The 27710-nt window shown below is 50.9% G+C and overlaps 1 protein-coding gene and 1 long non-coding RNA gene across 11 annotated transcripts in view; one reads left to right on the top strand and one right to left on the bottom strand.

Annotated features, from left to right (window-relative positions):
• The window catches only part of LOC308054513, a 113480-nt gene extending 87224 nt beyond the window's left edge, over positions 1–26256 (top strand). For 7 of the 8 annotated variants that reach the window (XR_013924134.1, XR_013924135.1, XR_013924136.1 and 4 more), the window contains one exon: positions 13343–26256. This is a non-coding gene — a long non-coding RNA (uncharacterized lncRNA). The remainder of the gene's footprint in view (positions 1–13342) is intronic. The other variant, XR_013924140.1, reaches the window with a different exon arrangement.
• Positions 1–27710, bottom strand: part of LGR6 (leucine rich repeat containing G protein-coupled receptor 6) — a 141233-nt gene that overhangs the window by 67072 nt on the left and 46451 nt on the right. For 2 of the 3 annotated variants that reach the window (XM_080367437.1, XM_080367439.1), the window contains exons 2-3: positions 18804–18875; positions 7798–7869 (exon numbers count right to left, since the gene is read on the bottom strand). In XM_080367437.1, coding sequence (XP_080223563.1) covers positions 7798–7869; positions 18804–18875 — 144 coding nt within the window. The remainder of the gene's footprint in view (positions 1–7797; positions 7870–18803; positions 18876–27710) is intronic. The other variant, XM_080367438.1, reaches the window with a different exon arrangement.

Raw genomic sequence — 27710 nt, 5'->3', positions numbered from 1 at the left:
GCTTTACTGCAGAGGATGCACAGGTCTGTCATGAGAGGGAAGCTGGAAAAAGACAACCATAGTGACAAAGTGACAATCTTTAAAAAAGGCCTATAGGCCACACAGCTCTTCAACTGGTGGAAGAAAATGAGGACTTACCATTAAATTATTTGTATGTGCACAGAAAAAAGAAAGCAGGGAAACAAGCAACTGTCAGTAGTGGCTAGTGAAAAATGAGTTGTGCTGAAGCATCTAGGGTTTTTTTCTGTACAGAGTAAAAGGCCATGAGACTGGAGAGGAAAGAATAGACACCAGCTACCATGATTTTACTTCACTTTAGTAAGATGTTAAATGCTGGCATGCAATGCAGGAGAGCAGACACATTTGATGAGGTACAAAGAGGCAGCAGAGAGGCCATATTCAAATTAATCAATGGTTCCCTCTAAAATGATGAACATGTTTAAGGGTCTACAGAATCTCTCCTGGAGTTCACACTCAGCGCTATTGCTAAGGACCCAGATGACAGCTGGGAGAGGAAGGTTGTTACCTCTGCTGGCAACATGGGGCTGCACAAGGCATGTTGCACAGATGAGGAGGGGTGCAGATCTAGCTGGGAGAGCAGCTGGAAAAGGCAGGATGCTGCAGGGAGACCAAGAGTAAGGCTCCATGGATGGACAAGAGATAACCAGCTGCACAAATACAGCTGGGCATGGGGTTGCAGCCCTGCTGAAAATGCCTGGATCTGGTGGGGATCCCAGGAGACCTGAGGCAAGACAGACATGAGCATATGGGAGAGTGCAGAGACCATGTGGGGGTGGCTACATGGGGGTGAAAAGAGAAGAACACCAGCTGTGATGCTTCTGCACCTCTTGATGCTGGGCAGGCTTTGGCTGGGTGACCAACCGAGGCACAGACACGGTCTGTGAACTTGGACTTCAGTCCACAAGATCACAGCAACCCTGAGATCCCAGATCACGCTGGCCTCAGCCTTTCTCTGTCAGCACCTGTCTGCTCCTGCCTTTCCATCAGCTCCTGGCTCCAAACAAAATTCCTGGACTTCATTAGTTTTCCTACTGCAAGCTTTACAGCAGCCTGGAGACAACCTTTGTCAGAGCTTGACCTCTTGCACCAGTGGAGTAATCTCACCACCTACCCAGGCTTATGCCCACTCTGGTTGGCACAGTTTCTCAGTTGCTGAGTGCAATTTCTGTCTTCAAGCAGCTGTATCAATGAGTGAAATCCTACAGGACCGCACCGGTTGATGAGCCGCTATCAAATGCAGCACAGGACCTTCTGGACAAGTTGAGGATGTTGATGAACATGACGAGCAAAGACCACTCAGGCCAGCAAGTCCTCAAAACCAGGTCTGGATAGTGCCCTGTCACCTTGGATTGACTCTGTTCAGGTGACCATACTGGAGCTTGCGGACAGTGGCAGACATGGACACACAACCTGCTGCCCACATCAGCCTGACTGGAACTATCATCAATCACAGCTCTTCGGGGTCATGTTTTATTTTCAGAAGTAGGAGGATTGTTTGTTGGCATGGACCACGCCTGAACGACCAGAAAAATGTCGGGATCGGGTCCCATAACACCAGGATCCTTGCACAAGACAGTCTTAGCAGACTTACAGCCGTCAGAGGTATAGGCCTGTGCATGATAAAATGTCCCCATCTTGGGAGGCTGAAGTGACTCAGCCAGCACAGTCAAAGGCTGTTAGTGCTTGAGGCAACTGTGCCTGGAGCCATGCATGGGGATTAAAGACATTCCAACCTCTGCACGTTCCTCTTCCCTCCCCATGGGAGCGTCTCTTGGATGTGCCACACCATTCCCTTTGCCTTAAAGCCATTTCGGTTCTGCACAGGCTTGGGGTTGTCAAAGAGCTATAGTCTGTCTGGGGATTCCTCAAGTGTCCCAAACCACCTGCAAACCTGCCATCCTGGGGCAACATGGCTTTTTGGTGTCTGTTCACAAGCCAGGCTAGTCGGTGCCTGTCCTGGACCACATGAGATGCTGCGATTGCAGCTCAAGGGGGGGAAGAGCAGGAGGCACCCAGGGGGTGGCCATTGGGTAGGTCCACCCGGCCAGGAGATGTGGCATGTGCAGAGCAAGGCCACTCTTGTCAGGCTGACTCCAGCCTGCCTTGACGGAGCCCCGCTGTGGGTAGCACCGGGGAAGTGTGTGGGTGGGAGCAGCTGCGAGCAGCACCGGCTCGACACGCTTGTGCGGGCAGGTGCTGGGCAGCGCTCAGGCCACCGTCCGTGCAGGCAGGCTGCGGGCAACGCCAGCTCCGCGCGCTCGCACAGGCTGGTTGAGGCTTGCTGCAGCGCGGAGCAGCGCGGGGGCCACCCCAGCTGGCTGCTGCGGGTGCAGGGTCTGCAGCCAAGAGGATGCACCCAGGCATTTTGCCCTCCGCGTTTCGGGGGGAGGCAGGCTCAGGTTGTGGTTGTGCTTGGAATCTTTCCCTGTGGAGTTTGGTGTGGGATTCCTTCTTGGCTAGTAAGTGCTGCTGCTGCTGCAGCATGTTCAGCCAGGGAAGGAAGAGGCCTGGCAACGCCGCTTGTGTGGCAGAGCACTTGATGGGGGATACACGTGTGAGGGTGGGATGTGGGGTGAAGCTGTGGCAGCACAAGCTCAGCCACGTGGATAGCTGGGATGGATGCTTCTTGGCTGATGGAGCTCCAGCCAGGGCACAGGGAGGTGAGGGGCATCCAGGCAGCTCATGGAGGGGTGGGTCTGGGAGGACAGGGAAGTTTCCAGTTTTCCAGAGACTCTGATTAAGCAGCATATTCTACCACGCTGGAAAGCTCCAGGGCTGGGAGAGCATTGTCAGTTTTGCAATGGAACGACCTTGGCAGAGGAGACAAAGCAACCTGTGGTGCTGTGGGTTGGCCATGCTGCAGAGCAGGGCCCTTGGGAAAGGTGCACTTGCAAAGTCTCTTTGCAAAGGGATGCACCCATCAGTTAAGAAGACCTCAGAGCACCAGCTGCCACTGCTGAGCATCCATCACCGTCAGCCTCCATGTATCTGAGGGGAGCCAAGGAGGCCATGTGTCACCTTGCCGGTGGCTGGGGGCTGGTTCAAGGCTCGGTGCATGAAGATCTCAGTGTATGCGTCTGTGTCATGATGTTTTGTTGGTAGTGGGGCAGCCTGGTTCTTCCCTTGCTCTTTTCCAAGTCTCCACACACCTGCTTTCCCGGGTGTACCCCTGCATGGTTTCTGCACAGGCCTATCTTCATGGCCACTTTCCAGGTGGTTTTTGTGCAGTGAAGCAGCCGGAGGAGGCAGAGCCAAGAATCTGGCCCTGCTTCCAGTAGCTCCGGGTTTCACTCTGAGGGCAGGGAGAGGACCATCTGCACAGGCAGGTTTGTGGAGGAATTCCCAGGGTGTTTCCCATCCTTTTTTAAACATAAACTAATTCTCTGGAACGACCGGGAAAGCACCAGGCCCCTTGACAGCCCAAGATGCATGTGAGGGTTTACTTGTGGACATGCACATGACTGCAATTATCTCTAAGGCCCTAGCACATTAAAATGAAATTATGAAAATTGTTGCCATCCCCAGCTACCAGGCTGCCTCCTTGGGGAACACCCCTGCCACCAGAAGGAAGATCTCTGATCCTGCTGTGAGGCAACTCCTGAATACCTACAGGCTTCAGCTGGCCATGTTTGGGGCAGCCTGTCCCAACTCCAGCCATGCCTGTCACCTATCAACTCTCAGCTGTCTGCTCTGAAACCTCCTAGTCCTGTTTTCAGATATGGAGAATATGTATTGCCTTCCTTATTGCAGCAGCTGCTGGTCCTTAAAGGTTTATGTCCCTCCTCATTCACCTCTCCTTCAGGTTAAGTAACCTCAGCTGGCTCCTTCTTCCTTTAATTCATCACCAAACCCCTGATCCTTCTCACTGGTTTTCAATAAAACAATTTTTTCTTACATTTCCTCTCCACTCAGAGCAGGCAGTGAGATCACCCGGGAAGGTGAAGAGGGGAAGTATTTTGAGAATGGCAGGGCGGTGGGAGTGGGATACAACAGAGCAACTGGAGGAACATCAGGAGCTGGTGGAGTAGGGATCTGAGACTTCCAGAGTGTCTAAGGCTCAGACTGCCCCTGGACTACACCAGGACACCTGGGCCCATTTGTGCTGCCCATGGACCAGCTTTGCATGGGAGATGCAGGAGCAGGGGGAGCCACTTCAAAGATGCCTAGCCCTGCCCCACCAGTGAGGAGCAGTGAGCACCTTGCATGCCATCACACCTGATGCTTCTGCGCTGCCTCCTGAGTCTTTTCTTTTCTAGACTGAATTATCCTGATCGCTTTCCTTTACTGCCCCTGTAATTTCTATTTGCATCTCCCCACAGGTGAGGATCTGGCATTTCCTCATCTTTCTGCCTGTTGTCCTCTGGCTGCTCTCCTGCTTCTCCATGTCGTGCAGCACAGGTCCCAGTTGAGAAAGCATGGCCTGGCCAGAGGCTGCCCAGCATCAAGAGGTGCAGGAGCTGATGCCTGACTGCGGGTCAGAATCCTGCCCAGCAGCCTGTCATAGCCTTCGCTGGCTGCCAGAGCCCAGCACCCCCGGGAAGCTCAGTGTACAGCCTGATGGGTTACTTGCCCTCCCTGAGTCCTCTTCTGTCTTGGTTTTCAGCAGAGCCAGAATGGCTAAGTACGAACTTGATGCTTTGCCTCTACCTAAAGCAAGGGGACAGGACTTTCCTTCCTGTTCCTGTCTTTTCATATCTCACATCCCAGCATTTCTCCGATCTTTCCTGCCTCGTGAGCTCTTCGGATTACCTCTCCAGATACTTCCTTCATGAGATCTGTTGGTTTTTTGGTGATGAAATGCAGAGAAAAGCACATGACTGTGGGAGAGGTTATACTGGTCCTAAGGGAGCAAGGAGCTGATCTGGGCAGGGAGCGGTGTGGTGCATGTCTCAAGTCACCATGAAATGTGGTGCTTTGCACAGTGCAGTTTCACAGCAGCCTTACAGGACATGGATGTAGCTGGGGCCAAACTGATGCTCCCCAGTCACATGGCACACTTCTGTATGCTAAATGAGACATGGCTTGGGAAGAGGGCAAGGTTTTTTGGTCACTGCTGGGGTGCAAGGAGCAGGGTGAGCCAGCCCCACGGTCTGTCTCCAGACTCTGCTCTCCACCCCTGACCACAACCAGACTCTGAGGGAAGGTGCAGGGTGTTCTGAAATGGGCTGGGAAGGGACATTTTGCTTCTAGGCTCGGTTCCTGCCTTGTTTTTTCCAGCCAGTAAAATAGCAATAAATATAACTTTTCCCTACAGGAAGTTTTGGTGATTTTATTGCGCTGCTGCTGAGGCTGTGGCGCTGCTGTGGAAGGCACCCTGTACTCACACTCCTGTTCTGAGGAGGTCAGAAGGGAGGCAGAGTGGCCCGTGGGTCTTCGGCGAGCCAGTGCCAGGAAGGACACTTGTTCCCTGAGTCCCTGGGGAGACAGGGCAGATCCTGCTGAGCTGCTGCGGTCATGAGCCCCAACCGGACCACTGCTGCAGTGGCCTGGAGAACCTAAATCACAGCCTGAAGGGAAACACATCGTGGCCTTCACCTGCCTTCTTCAGTAGCTTGTGCCTTTCCTCAGTCTTTTCTCAGTAGAGGAATCTGTGAAAGTCCCCATCCTTCCAGTGTGATTAAGCTTGATGCTCCTAAGGCCTGTCCTGGCAAAATTTCTAGTCCTGCTCCAGCAAATTCCCAGAGACCAGCCTATCTTTTCCACGTCCCTCACTGCTGACCAAGAAATAGATGAGGGTGAATGATGCTGTTCCTGGAGGGTACAGGGACCCACAACTGCATCCGCCAATGACCTCACTCCTGTGGAGCCCACGGTGTTGTTGCATAAAGCAATCCCAGCATCTCCTGCAGCAAGAGCACATGGCACCCAACATACACCTGCAAAGAGCCAGGAGAGCGTCAGAGACTGGCAAGTGAAAAGCTCCCGGTGAAATGAGGGCTGGCAGTGGCCCCGCTCTTAAGAAGCAGGAATTCCTTCAAATAAGAGGCCCATGGCAGGACCTGGATGGGCGTCAACTCTGTGGGTGTCAGCTCTTCTTTCCCTGGTCTTGGAGCTGGGCTAGTCCTCTGCGTACCTCCATGGGAAAAGTTGAGGGATTAGGGAAAACCTAAGGCAGAGCTGCAGCCAGAGAGGTTGGTATGACAGCCCAGGTGCCACTCTGTGTCACTGGGCACAGCCTGGCTGAGAGCAAGGCAGGTTGTCCTGAAGCATGAGGACACTGACTTCAGCTCTCACAGGACAGCCAGCTTCTCCATGCAATCACTTCCCAGCTGGAAATGCTCCCATCCTTTGAGCAACTCCTTACAATGGGATCACTCGTGGACGTGTTGCCCCCAGTGCCACGCCATGGTAGAGATGCCGAGTGTCCGTGAGCCTGCCTGCACGTGGGTGGTGGGGCAGAAAGCGCACGCTCCTCTCCTTCCTGCAACCCGCGGGGGGCTGCGCCAGCACCGGGAGGGAGGCATCGCTCCTGTACTCTGCACCAGTAGTTACCTGGGCCTGACACAAATAGAAATTGATCAAAAGCAGCTTTAAAAGCTCCCGCATTCCCGGAGTAGAAAGTTCCTCTTGTTGAAATTGGGTGGGAGAGCTGCGGTTTTTCCTCAGTTCCTTTGATTTGTTGCCTAATGCAGGGGATGGATAAATCTCTAAGCCCTGAGATTTAGGGCAGGATTCATACTTTACATCTTCAGAAGACGTAGTAAACAGCCCTATACTCTCTAATCCTGGGAGCAGGTTTGTACCTGCTCGCTCTGTATAAACTGGACCAGCTACAACAATTTCACATTGTGGCTGAGTTCAAAACATCCCCTTGGGGATGAAATATTTATTGCAGGAGATTTTGAAGATGGTTCCTGAAAGGGAGAAAGGGACTTCCACCTCAATAACCTGCACAGAACCTGTGAGACTGCCACATGGATGCAAAAAGCAGCGTGACTGCACGAGCAGTGAGACAGTGCAGCCTGTAGGAAAATACTCTGGAGAGGAACTTGCTGGTAACCTGTGTCACTTAGATCTTCCCCACTGGACAGGCAGAGGTGGGTGGCCTGCCCACAGCGGCGAGGAGGTTGGCAGTTCCCAGGCATGGCCTGATGGCTGCAATGCTCCTGGGTCCAGCTGCATGTCCCCATCGCCCCTATGGACAGGCTGGGCTCAGGCTGAAGTCAGACGGTCCAAGGATCCTACCCTTGGCAGGGGCAGCTCACTCCAGAGCCCTGCAGAAGCCTCCTGGGCCATGCAGGAGCTTGCAGGAAGGGCAGGCTGGTTGCAAAGAGGCAGCCGAGCTGGGCAGAGCACAGGAGCTCTCCACGGCGCCTGCCCAAGTGTAGATACCTGGACCCTCGGGTTGCACCAGTCCAGCCCCAAGACTCTGCAGCAGAGCAGGCGGGGGGCAGTTTGCTGTCTGGACACCACATCTGGGGTATGCCACATCTGGGGTGCACCACATCAGGGCATTTGGTGAGATTTATGCAAAACGTGGACCTCTGCAGATTCTCCTGTGGTGTGTTTTCACACAGCATGGAGGGCTGCACCCTGGAGGTGACCTGCTCATGGTTTGCTGTAGCAGAAGCAAGGAAGCAGGGCAGGGAGACAGGTGGTCCTTGGGGTGGGACACAGCTCTCCAGTCACCAAGGGACACATTAGTCAGCGCGGAGGTTTAACAATGGACAACACACTGCCTTGTAACTTTGCACCCCCCCCGGACAGCTGCAAAATGTTGTGCATGGCCAGTGCCAAGGGGGTGGGGGGACGGGGGCTGGGGAGTGGTTTACTCACAGAATCTTCAGGCTGTAGAGACCAAAGAAAGCTTCCCCTGGGATCCTGGAGATCTGGTTTCCAGAGAGGCGTCTGCAGTAAGAAGAAAAGCCAGTAATGTGTCAACATCCTTGTAATGACGGTCCCTTGTCTGCAGAGGCTTCACAATTCATGCAGCTTGCCACAGTCCCCCTGGGGAGGCTGCCACACCTGCAAGCTGAGATGCGGTGTGCGCTTGGGCAACCTTTGCATATCATCCCGTCTCACAGCTTGGGGATAAAATAATACATTGCTGCTGCCAGACCTGAATCCAGTGTTTTCAGCATCCAGTCACAGCTCATGGCTGAAGTACTTCCCTGGATACCCACAGAGGAACCCACTCCTGTGAGAGGGACCTCTGCTTGAGGGCACTGACCAACCTGCAGACCCTGCACTGCGCCAGGTGCCTGGCAGAGGGTGGAGCAGGGGGAGAGCTACTTTCTGCTCATGCATGGTCCTGGGAGAACTATCCATAAGTCATGGACCATCATCTGTCCCTTTTGTCTGCACGTGTCCTGGTTCTGCATCCTGCAGGTTCTTTTTTGTTCTCTCCATCAAAGCTCGATGCCCCTTGATTTGCTTCCACTCTATCATTCCCATCACTGCTTTGACCTGTGTGATCACAGCTAAGGCCCAGCTCCTTCAACACACGTGAGTTTGGTGTCGCTGCTCTAAGGGGAGCCTGGGAAAGGGACTGGAGATGGGCAGTACCATGTAGGTGCCGCAGTAGAGCCAGGTCATCTGAGTATTGTTTCCAAAACCGGGCCAGAAAAGTCAAAAGTGGTTCTTGGATGAATTGTGACTAGACAAAACTGTAGGAGGGAAGACAAGGATAGGGACAATGCAACCTGGGCAGGCTGATGAATGAAGATGGACATGAAGGGGTGGGAGAGGAATACAAAATGAAGAGCAGCCCCATAAAGGAAAGTGGGATCATTGTGGAAACAGAGAAGAAAGCAGGGGACAGCATTCAGAACTGGCTGAAAGAATTTATATAAAGAAACGTGGGACTCAGCACGTACAGCATCATCTGATCAGAACGCTCAGAGTTTAGCAAGGCTCAGAGCAGGCTGGGGCACAAACAGGCATTTGGATTTTTTGCTGACATTGGGAAATGCACCACTGTCACTATCACCCACTGATGAAGACAGTGGTCCTGGGAGGCCATGGTGGGGGCGCCTGTGGGGGAGCCAGGAGTAAAGTCCAGGACTCTTGAGTCTAGGCTTAACCTAAGGAGAATCTTCTCCTTCTCCCCCTGTTTCTCCCATGGGGACAAACATAGACCAAGTCCCAGTGCTCATCGGCCAGAAATGATGAAGACGTTCAACAGTGTGAGACCCCAAACTGATACTGCATTTGTGCGTTAATTCTGATCCCCAAGTGGTCAAACAGAGGTCAAAGTTGGACCATAGTCACAGGGTAAGAAACTCGTTGTTGGCTTAACTTGGAGTGCAATTTTGCATCTCCCAAAGGGAGACAGTGAACATATTTTGTTCACTGAAATAATCACTGGAGATGACCAGGCTCATCTTCATGCTCCCAGGAAGTCCAAACCAGGCCCAAGAGGCTGGCTCAGATGCTGGAAGCCTGTTGTATTCATTTTGCATCGGCAAAGCTCCTTTCCTGTTAGATGTTTGGTCTGCAGACAGGTGCCGGGTAAGCGGTGGGATGCAGGAGGCAGAGCGCATCGCAGTGGGAGCTGCAGAGGTCATCGGGAGGATTGGGGCGTTCTGGGGAGCCACATGCACTGGTGGCAGAGCAGGCATGTGTGGGTGCCCGAGCTCTCTCCCTCCCTGTCTCTCCCCTCGGGAATCCAGAGAAAATTGCTCCCATAATTAGGCCTCCGACAGCACAAACAGCGCAGGGTCCTCTCTTTAATGTGTGTGCACAGGTTGTAACCTGCCTCTCTGCAGTACGCAAGCCGCCTGGCAGGCTGAGCTATTTGTCACTTAGGGGCTGTGATTTGGGGTAATTGCTCCTTTTGATTGTTGATTTCCACATGGGAGGGAGTGTTGTCCAGGAGACTGGAGTGCTCGCCTGGAGGGGAGGTGTTCCTGCACGGCATCCTGAGCCTGCTTCAAGCATCCATCCTACCGGGCTGCGCTGGCTCTGCGGGGGGCTGTCTGTCCTCACCTCCCTGGAGCTCCTGTCTGCCCCCATGCCTTTGCTGGCAGCAGTCTATGTGTGTTCACAGTTTAATGTGCCTCTCGACTTGTTTCCTGGCAGCTCTGCACTTTTATGTTCACTTTCCTGGGTGTGTTTGAGTGTTTGCCAGGTCCCGAAATGGATGTGGGACCTCCAGGATTTGCAGGAGAGGAGTGTGGAGTTTGGATGGAACCCAGGCTGGGGCTGCTGGCCTCAGAACAGGGTGGCAGGGAGCCCCATTTACTGGTGGGACACGTGCTGAGACAGCTCGTGACATCTCAGCACTATGGGCAAAACAACATGAGGGGAATAACAACTCTGTGAGAGATGCCCTGGTTTCACTGGGCACCATCTGTGGGTGGACTCAGAGGCACAAAGCATCCCCCCCCCCCCCCTCCCAGCTCCTTCCCCCCACCTCAGGAAAGGTATCCACGTCTCCCTGTTGCGGCTGGTTCTGTCCTTGGCACTGCCATGCTGAGACTATGCTGTGTCCCTGGCTCACCTTGGCCTCTGGCTCTTCCCTATCCTTACCTCCTCCCCACTGCCAGGGCAGCCCAGCTCCCCTTCCCAAGGTGTACAGCTCCGTGCTGAGTCAAGGAGCCGGCATGAAGCGAGGCACCCGCCACAACCACTTCACTCAATCCACCTCCCAAGGCAATGACCATTGCTGCAGGGGTCCAAGGTGGGCTCTGCTTACTTGTATGCATGCAGAGACTGGGAGGTGGGACATGTCTGTGCCTGAGCACAGGCTGAGGTTGTGCTTTCCTAGAAAAGCACACAGCCAGGACACGCACACAGGGTCTGGAGGGGTGGGCTTTGGAGATTTGCTACACCTCTCAGGACAGGAGCTGCATGATGCTGTGAGTGGTAGCTGGGTGTCCCAGGCAGAAGAGCATGGCTGTCCCATCTCCCTGAGAGCAGGTCAGGAATGGGTAAGTCTTCTGGGGTGTCCTGTCCAGCAGCACGCGTGGCCACTGGGAAGAGATGCCGGTTTCCATGTTAGTTGTTGTGCCAGTTCACATAAGAGACCCAAGCCATAGAAGACTCCCTGTGTGTGACCTTCCTCTGTCCATGGCCACTTGGCAGTCTCCCCAGTGCTTGGTTCCCTCCATCCCCCTCACTCAAACTGTCCAGAAATCTCCCAGCCTGGCAGACAGGCACCCATTGAATGTATCTCCAGAAGCCAGATCCCACAGGAAATCCACAGAAATGGTCCCTTCCCTTCTATTTAGAAAGGAACAATAACATTTGAAGTGATGCTACCAGTGTGACTTCCCCTGAGACAGCTCTTAATTTGCTCCTTCTGTGCAGAAGACCAAAGCAAATACCCCACCAAGAGGGACTGAGAGGTGGCATTCCCTTGTGCCCCACGCACGCGGTGGGGAGAGAAGCTGCTCTTGCCGGAGTGAATGTCTGTCCCCAGAACACGAGGTCTGCTCCAGGGCCGGCTCAGGTCTCTTTAGGATAGGCACGTGGTTCAGCTGCAAGCCCTGCCATCCTGGAGCTTACGCCTTGAGACAGGGCTGGGCGAAAGGGAAAGCTCTGGGTTTAAAGTGACCGGTGGAAGAGGGAAGGAAGGTACAGGTGGAAGGGGAAGGTGGGAGCTGTAGTTGCCTGGCTTGCTTTGGAAAGCTTGTGTGTTTGGTGGATTTTAGATTCTGCTCCCCCCCACTCCCCATCCCCCGCCTTCCCCAGTCCTGTGATTTCTGGGAACATTCCTCCGGGCTTTGATCTGCATTCTCAATACACTCCAAGTTGGAACAAACTCATGGTTTACCACCTTACGGTTGCTGCAGTTCAGTTACCACAGGCTCCCACCCCCTCCTGTATCCTGGGCTTCTTGGTCATGCTACAACTTCCATGGCACACCCAAAGGCTGTTTGTTGGGCATGATCGCTCATGCCAGGGGCTCAGGCAACACGATGATGCTCTTATCACTCACATTAGGAGGCAGGAACATTGCCCATTGGCAGGACAGGACAAACATGTGTGTCCATATCCCAGTGGAATTTTCCCCTTGCCAGATCTTTATTGAGCATGTCAGCCTCCTCCTTTGATCTCCGGCTCTGGTTCATTTCTCAAGCACTAACACTGTCAAGGCAGAATATGTGCCCAGATAAACTCCCCATGCTCCTGTCTAAACAGTGTCATCGTGCCAAGACTGTGCCATCCCCTGGGTGCACAGGGGACCACGGGCTGCGTGTCATGCTTGAGTTTGTTCTCATGCTGGTGCTAAACAGGCATCAGGCCAGTTGAGTCATGCAAGTGAAAACATGGTACATTTGAGAAAAGGGCCAGGCTTGGACTCTCCCTTCCCACACAGGAATCTGCAGCTGGTCCTAGTCTGGTATCACCTGGAGGTGTCTCTAACGTGGTCTTTACTGCCTTCCTCCATCCCTGAGGAGGAGACTATGCAGGCCTGTTTCTCAATCTGTTCTCCGTACCCCCACTGAGTGCCTGTTCCAACTCGATAGATTGATGGCATTAATTTCTTTTGTTTATGGTCCTCAAGCCAGTTTTCAACCCACATGAATGTTATATGCAAGCTAGTTCGGACTCATTTGCCAGGTAAGATTTAATAAGACACAACTCCTTAATGAAGAACCCGATACAGGACACTGAATGCCTTCACTCCATCCCCTTACATTACAAACTGTCGAAGGTTTTCAGGGGATATTTGTCCCCTCCAAACCTTCAGAGCAGTTTTGACTTTTCTGGGTGCCCCACTTGGGGTACCCCAAAACAGCTAGTCATTTGGAAGGCAGTTTTCAGGAAAACTGGGGCCAGGTATACTCACTTGCAAGGATTTTTTCAGTTGCTGAACACTATACCTAGCCTAAGTGGAGTAGAAAAAGAATGGAAATCTCTAAATATTCACAACATTTTGAATTTGACTTGGGCCCCTGCAATAACTTGGCTTCATTTTTTTTCAATCCACATGATGGAGAACCCCTTAGAAGCCCTTCTCTCCAGTCCCCGCCTGCACCTTAGCCATCATCTGCCTCCACACCATCCTAGATTACACAAAGAAAACTTTTGGAAGGCTTCATGAGATTAACTATCCTTTAACCCTCTGTGCCTCTGCCCACACACTCAATTGGCAACCAGTGCTATCCTCTGTCAAGGACCAACGTCAACCAGAAGGACAGAAGGTCCTGATGAACCAGGGCTAGCCCCCTCAAGCTGCACCCTGGTGCCTTCTCAGACACAGGAGCTAGGCAGCATCCTGGGGGACCTGCGGTATCCAAGCATTCGGAGGAGCTGCATGCAGCTCCTCACCTAGAGCCATGTGCAAATGGAGAGCTGTGTCGGGCAAGGTGGCTACCAAAGGAGCAGTGCCACAGAAAGCTCATGGCCCTACAAGTGTTTGTCTCTCTACCAGGTACCTCTGCAGCCTGCTGTGTCATGGAAACCCCCCAAAGCTGATTTCCGAGGAGTACCCGGCTCCAGGCATGTTACTGCACTGCTCCAGGAAAGGCTTTTCACCATGATGCCAGCACACTTGTGCATTGCCCAGAACCGTCAGCAGCCTTTACACAGCTATCGCTCCACAGGGAGTCATGCCCCAAAGGGTCAGGCATTACTGCAGTGCTGCCTCTTACAAGAATGACAATGCCTTGGAAGGAGAGACCCTGCGCTGGCCAGCACCCCCAAAGGTAGATGTTTCAGATGTCTGGGAGCTGATGTGGGTGGTGCTGGGTGCTCCAACATGGGGCAGGGGCACACTGCAGCGCTGCTGGTGCTCCGCAGCCTACGATGGGCCTTGTGCCCGCTTGGGAAGAGGAGTGAGTAGGGGGCAAGGGGGGAGAAGGGGGCTGCTGTGTTCACATTCCTAGCATACACACTTGCATGTTCTTTCGTTTTGCTTTTATGCAGTTTCTCGGCCTCCAGTCCCTTGAGCTGCCTGGCAAAGGAAACAGCCTGTGCTGCAGTGTGGGTCCTGGTCCTGCTGTGCCTGCAAGGATGCAGAGGCACAGCACTCCCCATGACGGTGAGTCCCTCTGCCCTCAGGGCCTGAGAAGAGGCAGGTGAAAGAGCCAGTGGCTGGGAAGGGGTCTGATCTTGCCGCTGTGCCCTGAAGCAGGAGGTGAATGGCAATGAACACCTGCCTTTGGCTGCAGTTTCTCTTCTTGGCATGAAGCGCTTATGTTTGGATTCAAAGCGCGGTAACAAAGCCCTTGCCGGCGAACACATTTCAACATGTTATTATTCCCAGGCCGGCTTTCAAGATCCTCTTTCTATTCCTTCTGTACTGACTGCTCTTGTTTCTCTTGGCTCCCAGCTCTGGCTTTTCAGGCTTCATTAACTGGAATTTATTAGCAACTTTAAACAATCTTCCTGCTGCCAAAAAGAGAAAAAGGAAGAAAAAAAAGAAAGAAACAAAGAGGAGACACACTTAACTCTGGGCTGCTCCCTGCCTGTGTGAGGCCCAGGTCTGAACACCTCTGTCACCGGCAGTTTTCTGTGGAGGGAAGGACCCGGGCTGGGACCCTGCCTCTGCTCCGCGTCCCTGCTGGAGCGGGAGGCTGGTGGTGACAGAGGGGAGCGCAGCCTGATGGAGAGGAGGGCTCAGTGGCATTGCCTCTTCAAAGCCAGCTGAAACTGGAGAATCTGGTCTCTTGGCAGCCTCTGATCATGAGTGCTAATTGCATCCGCAACACCTTCCTCAGCAGCTCGCAGTAAAAACTAATGACTAACAGGTCCTGGCACACCTGAGAGGCCCATTCTTGTCGCTGAATGGATGGGTAAATAGAGGCACTGGCAGGGAAAATCACTTTACCAAGACCACACAGTGAGTGAGCAGTTTGAGCTGGAGCAGTCCTGGTGCCCTCAGCTGTGCCCTAACCACAGCGTTGCCTCCGGTCCTCTCTGGGGCACGGCTGTTCGGTCTCCAGAGGAGACCTGAGCTAATGCAGAAATGTTCTGTGGGCCACAGCCCAGCTGGACATCATGGTGTGGCTTGGGTTGTTGCTTCTCTGCCCTCAAGACCCTCATGTGCCACCCTGCTCTCACTTGTTCTTTGCATTCCCCCACCCGGCATGGGTGCATGCAGAGGACTAACATACTCCGGTGGATCCAGCAGCTGGGATTCACTGTGCTCCACAGTAGCCTGGATAATGTGCAACAAGGCACGTTTATCCTCAGCGTCCATGAGACACACGTGCTTCATCTACCCATTTTGCAGCTTGCTTTCCCCTTCCCATTATTCCTGTTCTGTGGTTGAACCCCAGCTCCATGCACAAGCTGAGCCTTGAGTCCAGCTGGTCTCTGACTTCCATGAAACATCACCATGAAGAGCCTGAGATGGTGCTAAAGTAGAGAGTCATAGAGCCAGAGGCACAGAAAGAGGAGGAATAGTAAAAGGTGTGAAACACCATCTCTCCTCCAAGCCGCTGTGACCCTGGGCTACTGGGACTAGATCTAATGCGAGAGAAGATTGGCAGCAGCAGAGCCAGAGAGGGGAACTACGAGGAGCTCGTGAAGGAGGCGGAGGAACACGGGCTTTCTCTGACTGTCAGAGAAAATGAGGGTTACAGATCACATTCCCATGTGCTCAAGGGCCAGGGGTGTCAGGAGTTTCTGGGATGTTTCTGAGCATTAGACCAAGGTAAAAATGTCCCTTAAAAATAAGAGTGTCCAGGGGACCTGGAAAGGAGATTTGAAAATCTGTGTTGAATTAGGCAAATATTTTTGGCTGAGGACCCTCTGATTTTTTTCAGAACGTTCAAGCATCTTTTTTAAGGCACCTTTGCAATAAGGCATATACCATTTGAAATACTATTTTCTTTTCAAGTTTGACCCAAAGTGAAAGAGTAAAAGTTAAGTAACCTGAAAATAAACCAAACTTTTCTTTTTCAGGTTAAAAGAACTGTTTTGGGCTGACCAGCACTCTAGAACATCAGTTTTGGTTCACCTTGAATTAAATTTTGCAAGTTTTGTTTTCAGTTGCTGCGGGCTCACCCAGTTGACCAAGGGTGTAACAACACAACAGCCCGGGGGGCAGGCTGGGCTGTACGGTCACCCCAAACCCCCGGGGGTGAGGGACCTGCCAGAAGGGTTTATCAGACTGAAGATGGGCACTTGCAGCAAGGAGAGGCTGCAGCAGAGTCCTCCTCATTGTCAGCCCTGCTCTTCCTGGAGGGCGGTGGGGTGGGCAGGCAGGTGGGTGGGCAGTGGGGCAGGTGGGTGGGCAGGGGGGTCTCCCTCCTCCCCGGTGGCACTGACACTGAGGTACTGGGGTTGTCCCTCATCGCTCAGCGGGGTTCCCTGGTCTTCACTCACTCGTGCCCTAGCATGGGCAGCTCTCCCGCGGGGAAGAAGGCTGGGTCTCACGTGCTGCCTGTCTCCCACCAGGACCCAAGGGAATTTGTTCTGGGTAGATGAAATCTGCAGAGATTTGAGCTGTGAAACCTGAAGAAACTTCTGTTGAGTATGTATAAAGAGGCGAGATTTGTTTGTTTGATTCTTGTGCACATTCTGGCACTGAGGGTGATCCCATCCTGAATGTCATGGTCTTGATGTAATGTTTTGGGATGAAATTTTGGTAAAGATATAAGTGAAAAGAGCAAGGGGAAATGCCAGGCAAGTTGCATTACTGTTTGATGACAGCCCTATGATTAATGTACACTCTGCCCCAGCCTAGATGATGTTGTTGAAACCATCACTTTTAGTTCTTCATAATAGATAAGAAACCTTCCTTGCTTTTTTCATATAAATCATTTGATTTCCATAAATAGGATTACTGTCTTACTGCTATCAAATTCAAGCACAAACTTGGGTATGCATAGATATATATAGATATATAATGCTGCAGTTTGCATTTCTTCTCCTAACTGTGATGGTTTTTTCCTAGTCAAAATACCTTTGCTTTCCGAATGAAGACTTGTGGCATTTTGAACCTCTAGTAAAATGTTCTCTAACAACTTCCAATTATTTTTCAGATTTTCCTGTTTAAATTTTTCCTCTTTGCCTGTTTCATTTTTAATTATTTTTGGCTGTGGGAAGCTGCGTCTTTTGGAGCCTCTGAATATTTATTCATTGCTGGTTGAGACTGTTCTCTTTGTACATGACATGTAATCAGGACACAATTGCTTGCAGCAAGACAACTGTTAATTGTATACAACAGAGTATGGTCTTTGTGTGTCTAAAGCTGTACTATCCCCAGTGAATGCTTTGGGTGTCACACTTCAACACAGATGTTGGCAAAATGAAAAGAGAAAGGCTGCGAGAGGGATGTGAAGTCTTGAAAAACCCACCTTCTGTGGGCAGCCCAAACTCAGAAGCCAAAGGAGGATAAAAAATAACTCCTGCTCCGCCTGTAAATACCTAATGGGGAGGGAAGTTCGGGTAGCTGGAGTCCTTACAAGTCTAATGAATAGAAACTATGGACAGATGCAGAGAAGTTACAAGACCATTTGAAGTTAAAAACCTGTCATATGATTTGGTAGTTATGAGAGATTTGACCTGTTATGGGAATAATGAGCATCACTATCTGGTCTGCTCCCTGTAGTCAAGATGAAATAGTCAGAGAACTAAGTTTGTCTTTGCGTCTAAGTGGCCACATAAGTGTGCACACTCATCTGCAAGCTCTTTTTCAAATGCACAGACAGGACTTTCTGCTCATGACAGTGATGCCTGAGCATGGTACACGGTCACACAGTGCAGAGGCTCATGTCAGTAAGGTGTTAGGCAGGTCAGCACCACAACCTGTGCACATCACTGGTGTTATACTGTGGTACTGAATGCTGGTGATTCAGGGTCGCTCCACTAAAGAACATGTGGGCTGGCACACCTGGGAGACAAAAATGCCTCCATTCAGGGTAGTGCAAACACCTGTTCTGTAGGCAATTGTGATATTTTGGAAAAAAAATACCATTTTTGAAGGGTCAATGTCATGTACGGTAGTGGGTGCGAGAACTTATTCAGTAAAGTCGAAGTGTTTCATTTAGTCAGATGAGGCTGTAGCAAGTGTTATATATACAGTAAGTTTACAACGCATACTTCAAATGCAACATTAATATTAATATTTCATGTGATGTAGTAACATTGTTTTGAAGAAACTGCATTTTCCAGCAGAAGCTATTGTGTTGAAAAGAGCATCAGCATGAGAATAACACCTGGAGGTATTTCTCATGGTCAAGTGGAATAAGACCATACAGGTGCAATTTACCCGTGCAGAAATGGCCCACCTCAATATTCTGCCCTCCCAGGCTCCCATTTTTGGGGCTCCCAAGGGATTCCAGTGATTTCTAATGCTGGTGGTTAATTTTCACACTTCCAGAAGTGGGGCCACTCCTTCACTGACACACAGCCACATGCTGATGCTGGTGATTGCGATTGCTGCTGTGCCTGAGTGTGTCTGCTCAGACCGCAGTACGCATTGGTGCACAATGGGGCACCTCAGCCTCCCAGGTGAATTTTTTGGACTTTGATTGTCCCAGCTCATGGCCATCTGAACTGCCAGGTGCCCAGGACATCATGTGTCTACGGACTGCAGGAGGCTGTGAAGGGGGACCCTGACCCTCTGTGCAGAAGGGTAAATGAAGCTCCGTGCTTGCTGGCTCTGCTCCGGGGTACAGAGCTGATTTCTGCATAATGCCTTGGGTCCTCTTTTATTTCTGCTTTTGGCACATGCACCATCTCAGCCTAAAGGTAATGACTTCTGACAAAACCCTAGGCTAGAGTAGCAAACAAACCCTCTCCCATGCAGCCATCTCCTTGCATCTCAGCCTGTAGCCGTGGTGACAGCACTGGGGGTTGCTGCCAGAGCCCCATGTACCCCCTCCAGTGCCCTCCCCACCGCCCCGACCCTGCCATGCCCGGTGCAGCCGCTCCATACTCACAGCTCCTCCAGGAAGCGCAGGTGGCGGAGGGCGCGGGGCTGCAGCCAGCTGATATTGTTCATGCTCAGGTCTCTAGCAGGAAAGAAAGCCAGAAGTCTCTGATCAGTCATGCTGTGGCTTGCATGGAATAAACCCCAACTCCAGGCTTACAGAGCCTGCTAAGAGGGAATATGAGAAGCCCCTGCAATGGGCATTTCAGTGTTAGCACGTTATCGCACCAAGGCTCTGCCTGCAAAGGGGTGGAGAGGAGCAACCAGAGAGACGCTTGCTCCTTCAGGATGCTCTGCCTGAGCTCCTGCAAGTTAAGGAGCAAGTTAGGATGTTTTCTAGCAGCACAAGCATTATCAGTGTCTCAGTTTTTGGAGAGTGAGCAGGAAGCCCAGCGATTCTGGAGTAGGACCTGGGCACAGAAGCATCTTTCCGTGAGCACCAGTCACACCAGTCACCACAGGGAGCTTTTCCAGCACACACAGACACTGCTTTGGGGGAGAAGGTGAGCCATGGATGAGGGGGCACATCCTGTTGGACAGACCTGTCTAAACTGGAAAAACTGGAGAGCAACACCAGGAACAAGGGATGGACGTTGGCTCTGTGGCTGACAAACTCTGAGCTCAGGTGGTGGAAGGAATCTGCCTGACTGTGCTAGTCTCAGTCTTTGCCATCTCCAGCTAAAGGGTCATCTCCTACCTGCCTAGGGTCTGACAGCCCCTCACAGAGGAGCCTGTGCTGTCACGCAAGGGGTCCAGGGGCTGTTCCGAGTCTTAAACCCGTAGCACGTTACAAAGTCACTGTGAGCCACCTGCTGCAGAGCTGGCAACTTCATAGGAGATGAGCAGCAAAGTTTGCAGTAAATGGTGCATTAGACAATCTGGAAGCTGAAAAAAACAAGGATGCTTCTGGGCTCCGAGGCTCTTCAGGAGGTCTGATACTTGATAGCTGCAACTGTGCCCTCAGGAGCAGCTGCACATGCAGAAAACCACCTGTTACCCAAGTCTGGAGCAAGCTGCATCCAGATGAGTGCAAGTGAGAACTGATTTCTACGACTATGAGGAAAGATGAGGCTGAATTAAAAGCTGGCATGGTTAAAACTGATGGGAATGTATGGGACATATCTCCTACCAACCAAACCAATCCTGGTCAAAGGCCATCTGAGGCACTGAGACTTGTGTGAGGCAAAGGGGCTATTTTTGGTCGTTGTGTATAGGCAAGGACACCGCTTGGCTCCTTCGGACTGCTTAGGCTAAACGGCAGAGGCAGGCAGGTGTCTCTCGTAATGTGAGAATAAGGAGGCACAACGTATAAAGAAAGGCATTTTGCTTGACTCTTTCTTCCTGTAAGTCTCACAGACTTGTGAGCCTGAGGAAGGCTGTGCTCTCTCCCCGCAAAGTCAGTGGGAGCCTGTCTTGGTGTTGGACAAACGCATGGGGGAAGGAGGCTTGTGCCAAGGACAAGGACCGAAACATGAAGGAAAAAGGTGGCTCAGCACAACACAGCCATACAAGAGGGACCCCTCTGAGCAAGCTGCCATCTGCACAGCACGCCGTCATTTTAACTGGGATCCTGCTGACCCAAGAGGTGACACTGCACATCATGTGTCAAATGCCCTGGAGCATCACAGGGTGGCTTTGGGCTCTGGGTACAAAATTGCTTCAGTGGAAAATAAGTTTATTGAAAAAAATACTGTGATTCCTTTGTATTCTTCAGTGAAAAAAAAATCCCAAGTTCTGCTAGTGAAGAGGCTTAAAAATTTTGGGGTTGTGAGCTTCTTCAATTTGCACCATTTTCCACAAAATAACCCATCACTTTCTGACCAGACCTATTTGGCATTGGTGGAGGCAGGTTACACGGAAGGAGAGTCTAAAGCCTGCCTTTACAACTTCCCTGGAGACGTGTCCTGTGACAAAACTGTGTGGTTTTGTGAGCCCTATTTAGAGATATTCTGGTAAAGTTGTTGTTGTTGGGGTTTTTTTATAACTTTTTGCTCTCCAAAGAAGTGGTAGAAAAATCTCCAAAAGACCTATGAGAATTCAAAATTCTGTTTTCAGAATGAATGCAGAAATAAAGTTATTGTCTGCATTGTTCTGCGTGCAACACTGCATTCTATATTTAGATGATCCTGGGATACAATAGAAGGGTTAAAATATTATTTTGTGCTGGTTCTATTTTTATGTTTAAAACCCTAAGGGCAGTTGCTACTTAGCACCCATTAAAACATCTTTTTTTCCTACATCAAAGTGTCTCCTGTTTATGTTGTAAAGAATCGGCCTGATGTTTTGACATGTTGTGAAACAATGTAAAAATAACGAAAAATAACATAAAATGGAAGGCTATGAAACAAAACACACATCTAAACTATCCAATATCTGCTTGAAATTCTGGGGCATAGTCCTTAAGTTGCCTTCTGCTGGCAGTGTAGGGAATACTCCTTGCTTGCTGCAGGAGACACTTTCCAAAGCATCCTGGCTGTGGACAGGTCTGAGGGAAGGGGCTCTCTCCCACCATCTCTTGGGGCAGTGAAGAAAAAATCCAGCCCTGATCTCCAAGGCTATTGCCTGGGGAATGTTTTGGGTCATTTTATTTAAAATTCACTAATGTTTTGGGTGTTTGGATGTTCTGGTGGTTTGCAGTCCTGTAGGACTCGAGTGCAGCACACCTGCACTCGCAGTACTGAAAAGGGGGTGCCCACGGTGCAAACCCCGGCAGCGCTGTGCTGGCTGAGGAGCAGCAGGGCAGACGTGGTGCCAGCGCCCTAGCTTTGCCACTCGCTCCCCAGTATGACATCCTGCAGGGGCCCCACACCAGCTTCTTTGGAGCAGTGGGCATCACACCTGGCCTGGCATGGTGAAGTTCCTGGACTGGCCATGGCATGAGGCAGGGCAGGGATGGTGCAGAGAAAGAGTGTGAAGGAAGAACAGGCTCCTCCAAGGGCTGGAAATGAACTTCCTGAGCACAGTCCTGGACCCAGTGATTTTGCTGGCCACAGGAATATGAGATGTTTCTCCACAGGCTGTCCATGCTTGTGTAAAACCTGAGGCACAGGATTCTTGCCTGAAGTGTTGTGGGAGTAAATATTTGACTTATTACTCATGTAAAGATGTTGTTGACTTGTTGCTGTGTTTTCCCAAGCTCATGCTTTTCCTCTTAGTAAGGTTCCTTGTGTTATGTACATCCCCCTTGCATGCAAGAGTGGAAATGCTTCCTGTCAGAGTAATCAGAGAAGCTATTTATCTCTTCAGGTGTTTGAGGGTGGTTACTTCAATGGGCCACACAGTTAATTTTAAAAGGAACTCATGGTATTTGAACCTTTTTGGATTTTTCTTTTTTTCAGCAACAAATATCTGGCAGAAGGATGAAGGATTCATGGGATAAATGGGTTAGGGACTCCTCTGACCTTTCTCAGCTCTGTCAATGGCACTGGCTTTCCCAAATAGCTCTCTCTTCTGGGTGACCAACATCCAGTGGAGTCAAGGTGCTGGCACACTCACAGGTAAGCACAGTTATTGTCATCTGCACTGGAGAAACCACTACAAAGATGGGGACCGTACCATAGCAGGCATTACAGAAATGCGCAAAGAACATAATTCAGACCCCAAAGTCCCTTAAACTCTAAAAGTAGGAGAGGAAAAGGGGTGCTGCAGCTTCCAACAGGCTTGCAATGTAGGACCAGCAGAGGAACTGTCCAGATTCTTGCCTCTGGGCTCAAGCAACCACACTGCACCGGTGCACTGGGACGAGCCATCCCTCTGCTGCCCTGGGGCTCCCGTGTTCCTCTTTCTCATGACTGGCCTGCCTGTCCTCTCTGTAAGCTATCAAATAAAAGCAGGAAACCTTTCACCATCGGATCATTTTGCATGGCTGTGGTCTGAAACACAGACAGTCAACTCCTACTCCTGGAACCAAAACTCCGTTCTGGTATCACTCCCGTTTACCATGAAATGATGTCTTTTAAGGCCTCTTGCATTAGGTGTTGAAATTACCTATGCTTTCAAATGGCGCTGCACCAAAGCCATCATGGCTATAATTAGTGTGATTTAAAATCCCCCCCTTCCCCAACTAATTCTAAACATTTATCGTAAGCATTTCTAACTTGTACCTGCAGGAAAACTGAGACACAGTTCATGGAAACTGAGCTCATGTGATTCAGCCTCAGACCTTACAACTCCTCTGGCCCTCGAGGGGTTCCTTAAATTATTTGCTTTGATGTCGCCTTCTTTCATGAACAACCTTTGATTATTCACTGATTAGCTGATCTTCCTTACCAAAAAATGATGTGACACACACCGCACTTTGGGTACCCCAGTACGACTGGCTGCTGTGCTCGCTACCAGTGCTGTGAGGTGGTTACCACAGCATTTTAGTTCAGGGATGATACAAACTTTAAAGATCAAAGGGATTTGTCTTTGGCATAATTGCTTGGGCAGGTGGGATGCAGGCTGTGGCGCTGGTGCTCTGAAACACAGAGCCATGGATGTCCCTGCAGGAAGCAGCCCAGTCCCAACAGACTCAGCTCCGGTGACGGCACCTGTGAGACCTGCTGGAAGTGCAAGTTCTTAGGCAGAAGGGATGTCTCTTGTGCCACAATATGTGGGTCCACGTGAGGGGCACCTTGCAATACTTGCCCAAGGTAAGATTAAGCAGTATCCTCAGGACGTACCTCCAGGGACGGCAGGACTGATGTGTCTCACAAGAACCCAAGGTGTCTAAAAGCTGCCCACAAAACTGGGGAGAGATGAACCCTGCCCACGGCCCCCGAAACTCCTGACATACCTCCTCCCCAAAGGGCTTTGCTAGAGATGCACTGTAACGTGAATTAACACAAGCAGAAGTCAACAGCCCTAAAGCAGAACAGGCTGAAGCCACATGACAGTGACACAACGAGATCGTGGCTGCTCCGTCAGGAGGGTTTGAAGGTGAAATCTGCGGTGATACAGTTTTGGCTGAGGCCAAGCACGTAGACTTCAGAGCCAGGTGTGCCCCTGGCTCAAGATGTCTGGCAGAGACATCTCCTGGGAGCCATCACAGGACCAGGAGTTTTTCTACAGAAAGAGCAGCTCCTGTGCTGCCATTCTCCAGCCACCTCCCTCTGTACTGCCAAGGGGCAGAAAGTCAGGTCAGCATCCTCAGCCCCCCGAGGTGCTCCCCATGGATCCCTCTGTCACTCAGCATGACGGGAAGCCCGTGTCCTCTTGCTGTGAGAGCCAGGCGAAGCAGCTGCCTTCAAGCAGATCTTTGATCTACAAGGTGTTTGCAAGCTCAGAGTGTGGTTCCAGGGACAGACCTTCGGGGGGTCAGCAGTGGGAGTCTGTGGGCTCCTGGCTCTCCACGCCTTGGTGAAATCCCATGCATATGGCGACAGCTGGAAGTGACGACAGACATTGCTCAAGCCACTGGTCAGGATTTTCTGTATTTAAGCAAGTGGACCTTGTGCTCCTCTTTTGTAAGGAGGCAGGGTCACCCCACAGAACATATCTGACCGTTAGCCTCAGGTTCTGAGCCTACAGGAAGCTACTAAGAATCCCAAATGGTGACTATCTTCTCAAGCCCTAAATTGCTCCACTATATGAGTATCTTTGCATTTTTTGAGATGTTCAGGATATTAATGTGCTTTCTTCTCAGCATGGACTCAACCTCTCAGTGTTGGTGCTGAACACATGGGTTCCTGGACTGTATAAAAGACCTCCCTTACTCTCAGGCAGTTGAGCAGAAATTTTTGTGATTGTGTGGAGAAGCTAATGACCTGGTATCCTGTTGATTCATTAACTGTACATTTATAGCATTAAGACCTGCCAGTCCAGCAGCCTGACTTCTGCAGGAACTGTACAAAACAGACTAAAATTCCCATACTTATCCTGGAAAGGTCCAATGCTAGACCTGCTCTTGCAAGGCATGAAACCCTCTCATCTCTCTGAAATACTAGGAGATGAGCAATGGCTCTACCTATCTTCTGGCCACTCATGTCAGCATCCAGTGAAAAACACACCATTACACCACCTTTAGAAAAGAAGCCCAAAGGCAAGAAATGATGGTTTTAAAAATTCTTTAGATTATACTACAGTGATTCATAAAGGTTCTTGTTATCTCCTTTCCTCTTTATCTTGAAATCTCCGAGGTCACCACAAAATGCCTGAATTGCTCGGGGTAAAGCAGGGGCTGACGATAGAATGGTACTTGGGGCCATAGAACCAGCTGAAATTTTTCCTAAAAGCCTGCAGGTTGAAAACTACACTAAAGGTAGTCTTCATGAAGAAGAGGAGAAAGGGAAGATAAAGAGATCAAAGCAGTAAGAGCTTATTTGCATTACACCATATCTGGAGGCACCAGCCCTGCTTCAATCCCATATCACTGCAATAGGCAAGAGCAGAACGTGTTTCTACTCCCACCTCTCCATGTTTGAAAATAGATCAGTCATCTCAGATCATCCCCCACGTGTAGGCCCTATCCGAGATCTCCACAATGTTTCAATAATAAAGACTCAGCCAAGGCCAGTTTGCCAAGGTGAGATTAAGCCCATCCCTGCACCAGCAGGTCTTCTGAAGTCTGGTCTGTGGGTGAATAGCAGTGACCTACGGCAAGAACAACTCTCATGCCACTCCACTTGGAGCTTCTCCCGTAGCTGCCCTGGCTCTGCACCACTTTACATGCCCTCCACACATGAAAGCAGAAAGGGGCTGAGCAGAGGACTAACGCGCTTCTGCTGCTGGGAATGGCTGATGTGAGAACAAGAAGCGCTAACTCCTGGAAACCATCTGCCAGGTCAGGGCCGTCAGTGAACAGGACTCACCCAGGGCCCACAGGGCACGCCAGGGGAAGGTTCTGCCTGGACAGCAGAGGAGAAAGGAAGGTTTGGGGTGCACGGCCAAGGCAGGGAGAAGGGCAGATTCCTTGGCAGAATAGGCTGCAGCCACATGGATGAGACGTGGCTGAGAAGCAGCAAGGAGCTGCCTCCAGAAGTTACCGTGCCATGGGACAGAGATGAACCTTGGATCAAAACATGAGGATGTGTTTTCCAAAAAGGCAAAATACAAATTTTGCTAAGTCTGCTCCTAGAGATTTTTCTCATGGGCTCTGTCTCCTGGCTGCAACTGTTCTAGTTGCCGGAGGAGAGTCTGCATGGCAATAAAAAGGGAAAGCACTTGTGCTGTGACAAGACAGGGAGAAGATGGCTTGTCTTGCTGGGTACAGCTGTTATGAGCGCGATGGGCATTGACGTCTTCTGACCTACAGGTGTACAAGTGCCCTGGTGCTTCCAGTAGCCATTAACACAGAGCTGGTTCGGCTGGAGTCGGGGAGTCTCACACACCAGAGTGAGGGGGAGGCTGGTGGAGCCTCCTCCCAGCCCCTCCACTTTGGCGGTTCCTCTGCTTCCAGGCAGGGAAATTCAGAAAGAATTGTTTTGGGTTGATCAAAATAATAAAAATATGTGTTGTTTGGCTTCCTCCCCTGCCCCCCCCCCCCCCCCCCCCCCCCAGTTTTGACTTTCTGGGATGATATAAAAAATGTCATCCCAGAAAGGATATTCTAAACCAAAAGTCATTTGAAAAGAAAAATACTTTCTGTCCTGGAAGTGTCCAAGCAGGATCTCTCAGCCTCTTTAAAACTCTTTTTTACATTACGGGATTCACATAATGAGATTCAATTGGCCAGTGTTAGAGCTAGGTCAACATGAACTTTTTCCTTAGTGTGAGCACATCAAAACCAAAAGAACCTTGAAATGAAAAAGAAATATTGGGGCACAAATTAGAGTGAGGAACATTTTTTTTAAAGCAAGAAAATGAGATTGTAAGCAAATCCCCTTTCTGTCCACTGTGTCCTTTGGAGCAGCCACAGCCCAGCAATATCCTGACTTCTAGCAACTAAATGGTCTCCACTAGATCCCTGGAAAGATCCTCACGTTCCCTTGTGTTCTGAGTGTGAGTTTATTCCCTGCCCTTCTCCAGGTCTCTGTTGATCTCCAGCTCCCCACTCGCTTTCACTCCCCGCTCTGGCTTTCCCTCCTCTTTGGGAACAGACCTAGTCACTCTCATGGAAAGTGAAACTGCTCACTCTGCTGAAGTAGGTAACCTCTTAACACCCAGAACAGCTACCAGGGAAAGGTAAACCCAGGAGCATCTTCCTCTCTGCTGCCCAGCCAAAGTCTCTTGCAAGAGATAATGAGCAGTAAACAGCAAACAAATGCAACTGGTGCATCTGTCACATTCCCCACGTAAACGTCCTTGAAATCAACTGAGTCATGGAAATATTGTGCTTTCAAGTTGGCATCTTCTTCTTTGATTAAGGCAGGATATTTATGAAGACAATTGTTGTGTTGAGAAACTCTTACCCAGCTCTTCTCTGGGGCATGAGCCACACTTGCCTGAGGGCTGGCTGAGGGGCATGGTGCTGAGCCCCACGAAGAGCAGTGCAGAAGGGTAGAAAGTGGGTCAAGGTGAGCCAAGGACAGTTGTAAGCCACAAGTTGGAGCCAGAAACACCGTGGCAGAGGCACCTGCCAGCAGATTGGAGCTGTTCTGCAGCCTGCGATGCCTGAGAACGTAGCTCATTCATTACAGTCTGCCCTGCCTGCTCCAGGCTCCTGCCCAGCACCTCCAAGGAGACCTCCATGGGCAGTTCATGCTGACATGCAGTGTGCAGAGGGCTGGTTTTGTTCTTCAGGGCAGTAAAGGGCTTTGCAGCCCCCTTGTGTCACTAGCATCGGACAAAGCAGTGGACAAAGGAGCACAATGGTCGAACCCCTGTGGCAGCCCACATGGTGGGGACAGAAGTGAATTGCTACAGAGATATTCCCAGGAGAGTAAATGATCCACCTAGAAAGCAAGGCTTGTCGGACCGTACCAAAAAAACTTATGCTGAAGGAGCAGACGTGATAAGAGAGGGAAGAGGGTCTAAGGAACTGGGTCAGTGTAGAGGT

The sequence above is a fragment of the Falco punctatus genome (genome assembly GCF_963210335.1).
Source record: "Falco punctatus genome assembly, chromosome: 17".
Classification (NCBI taxonomy): Eukaryota; Metazoa; Chordata; class Aves; order Falconiformes; family Falconidae; genus Falco; species Falco punctatus.
Note: the sequence above shows the minus strand (reverse complement) of the source record. Positions and strands in the feature narration are given on the sequence as shown.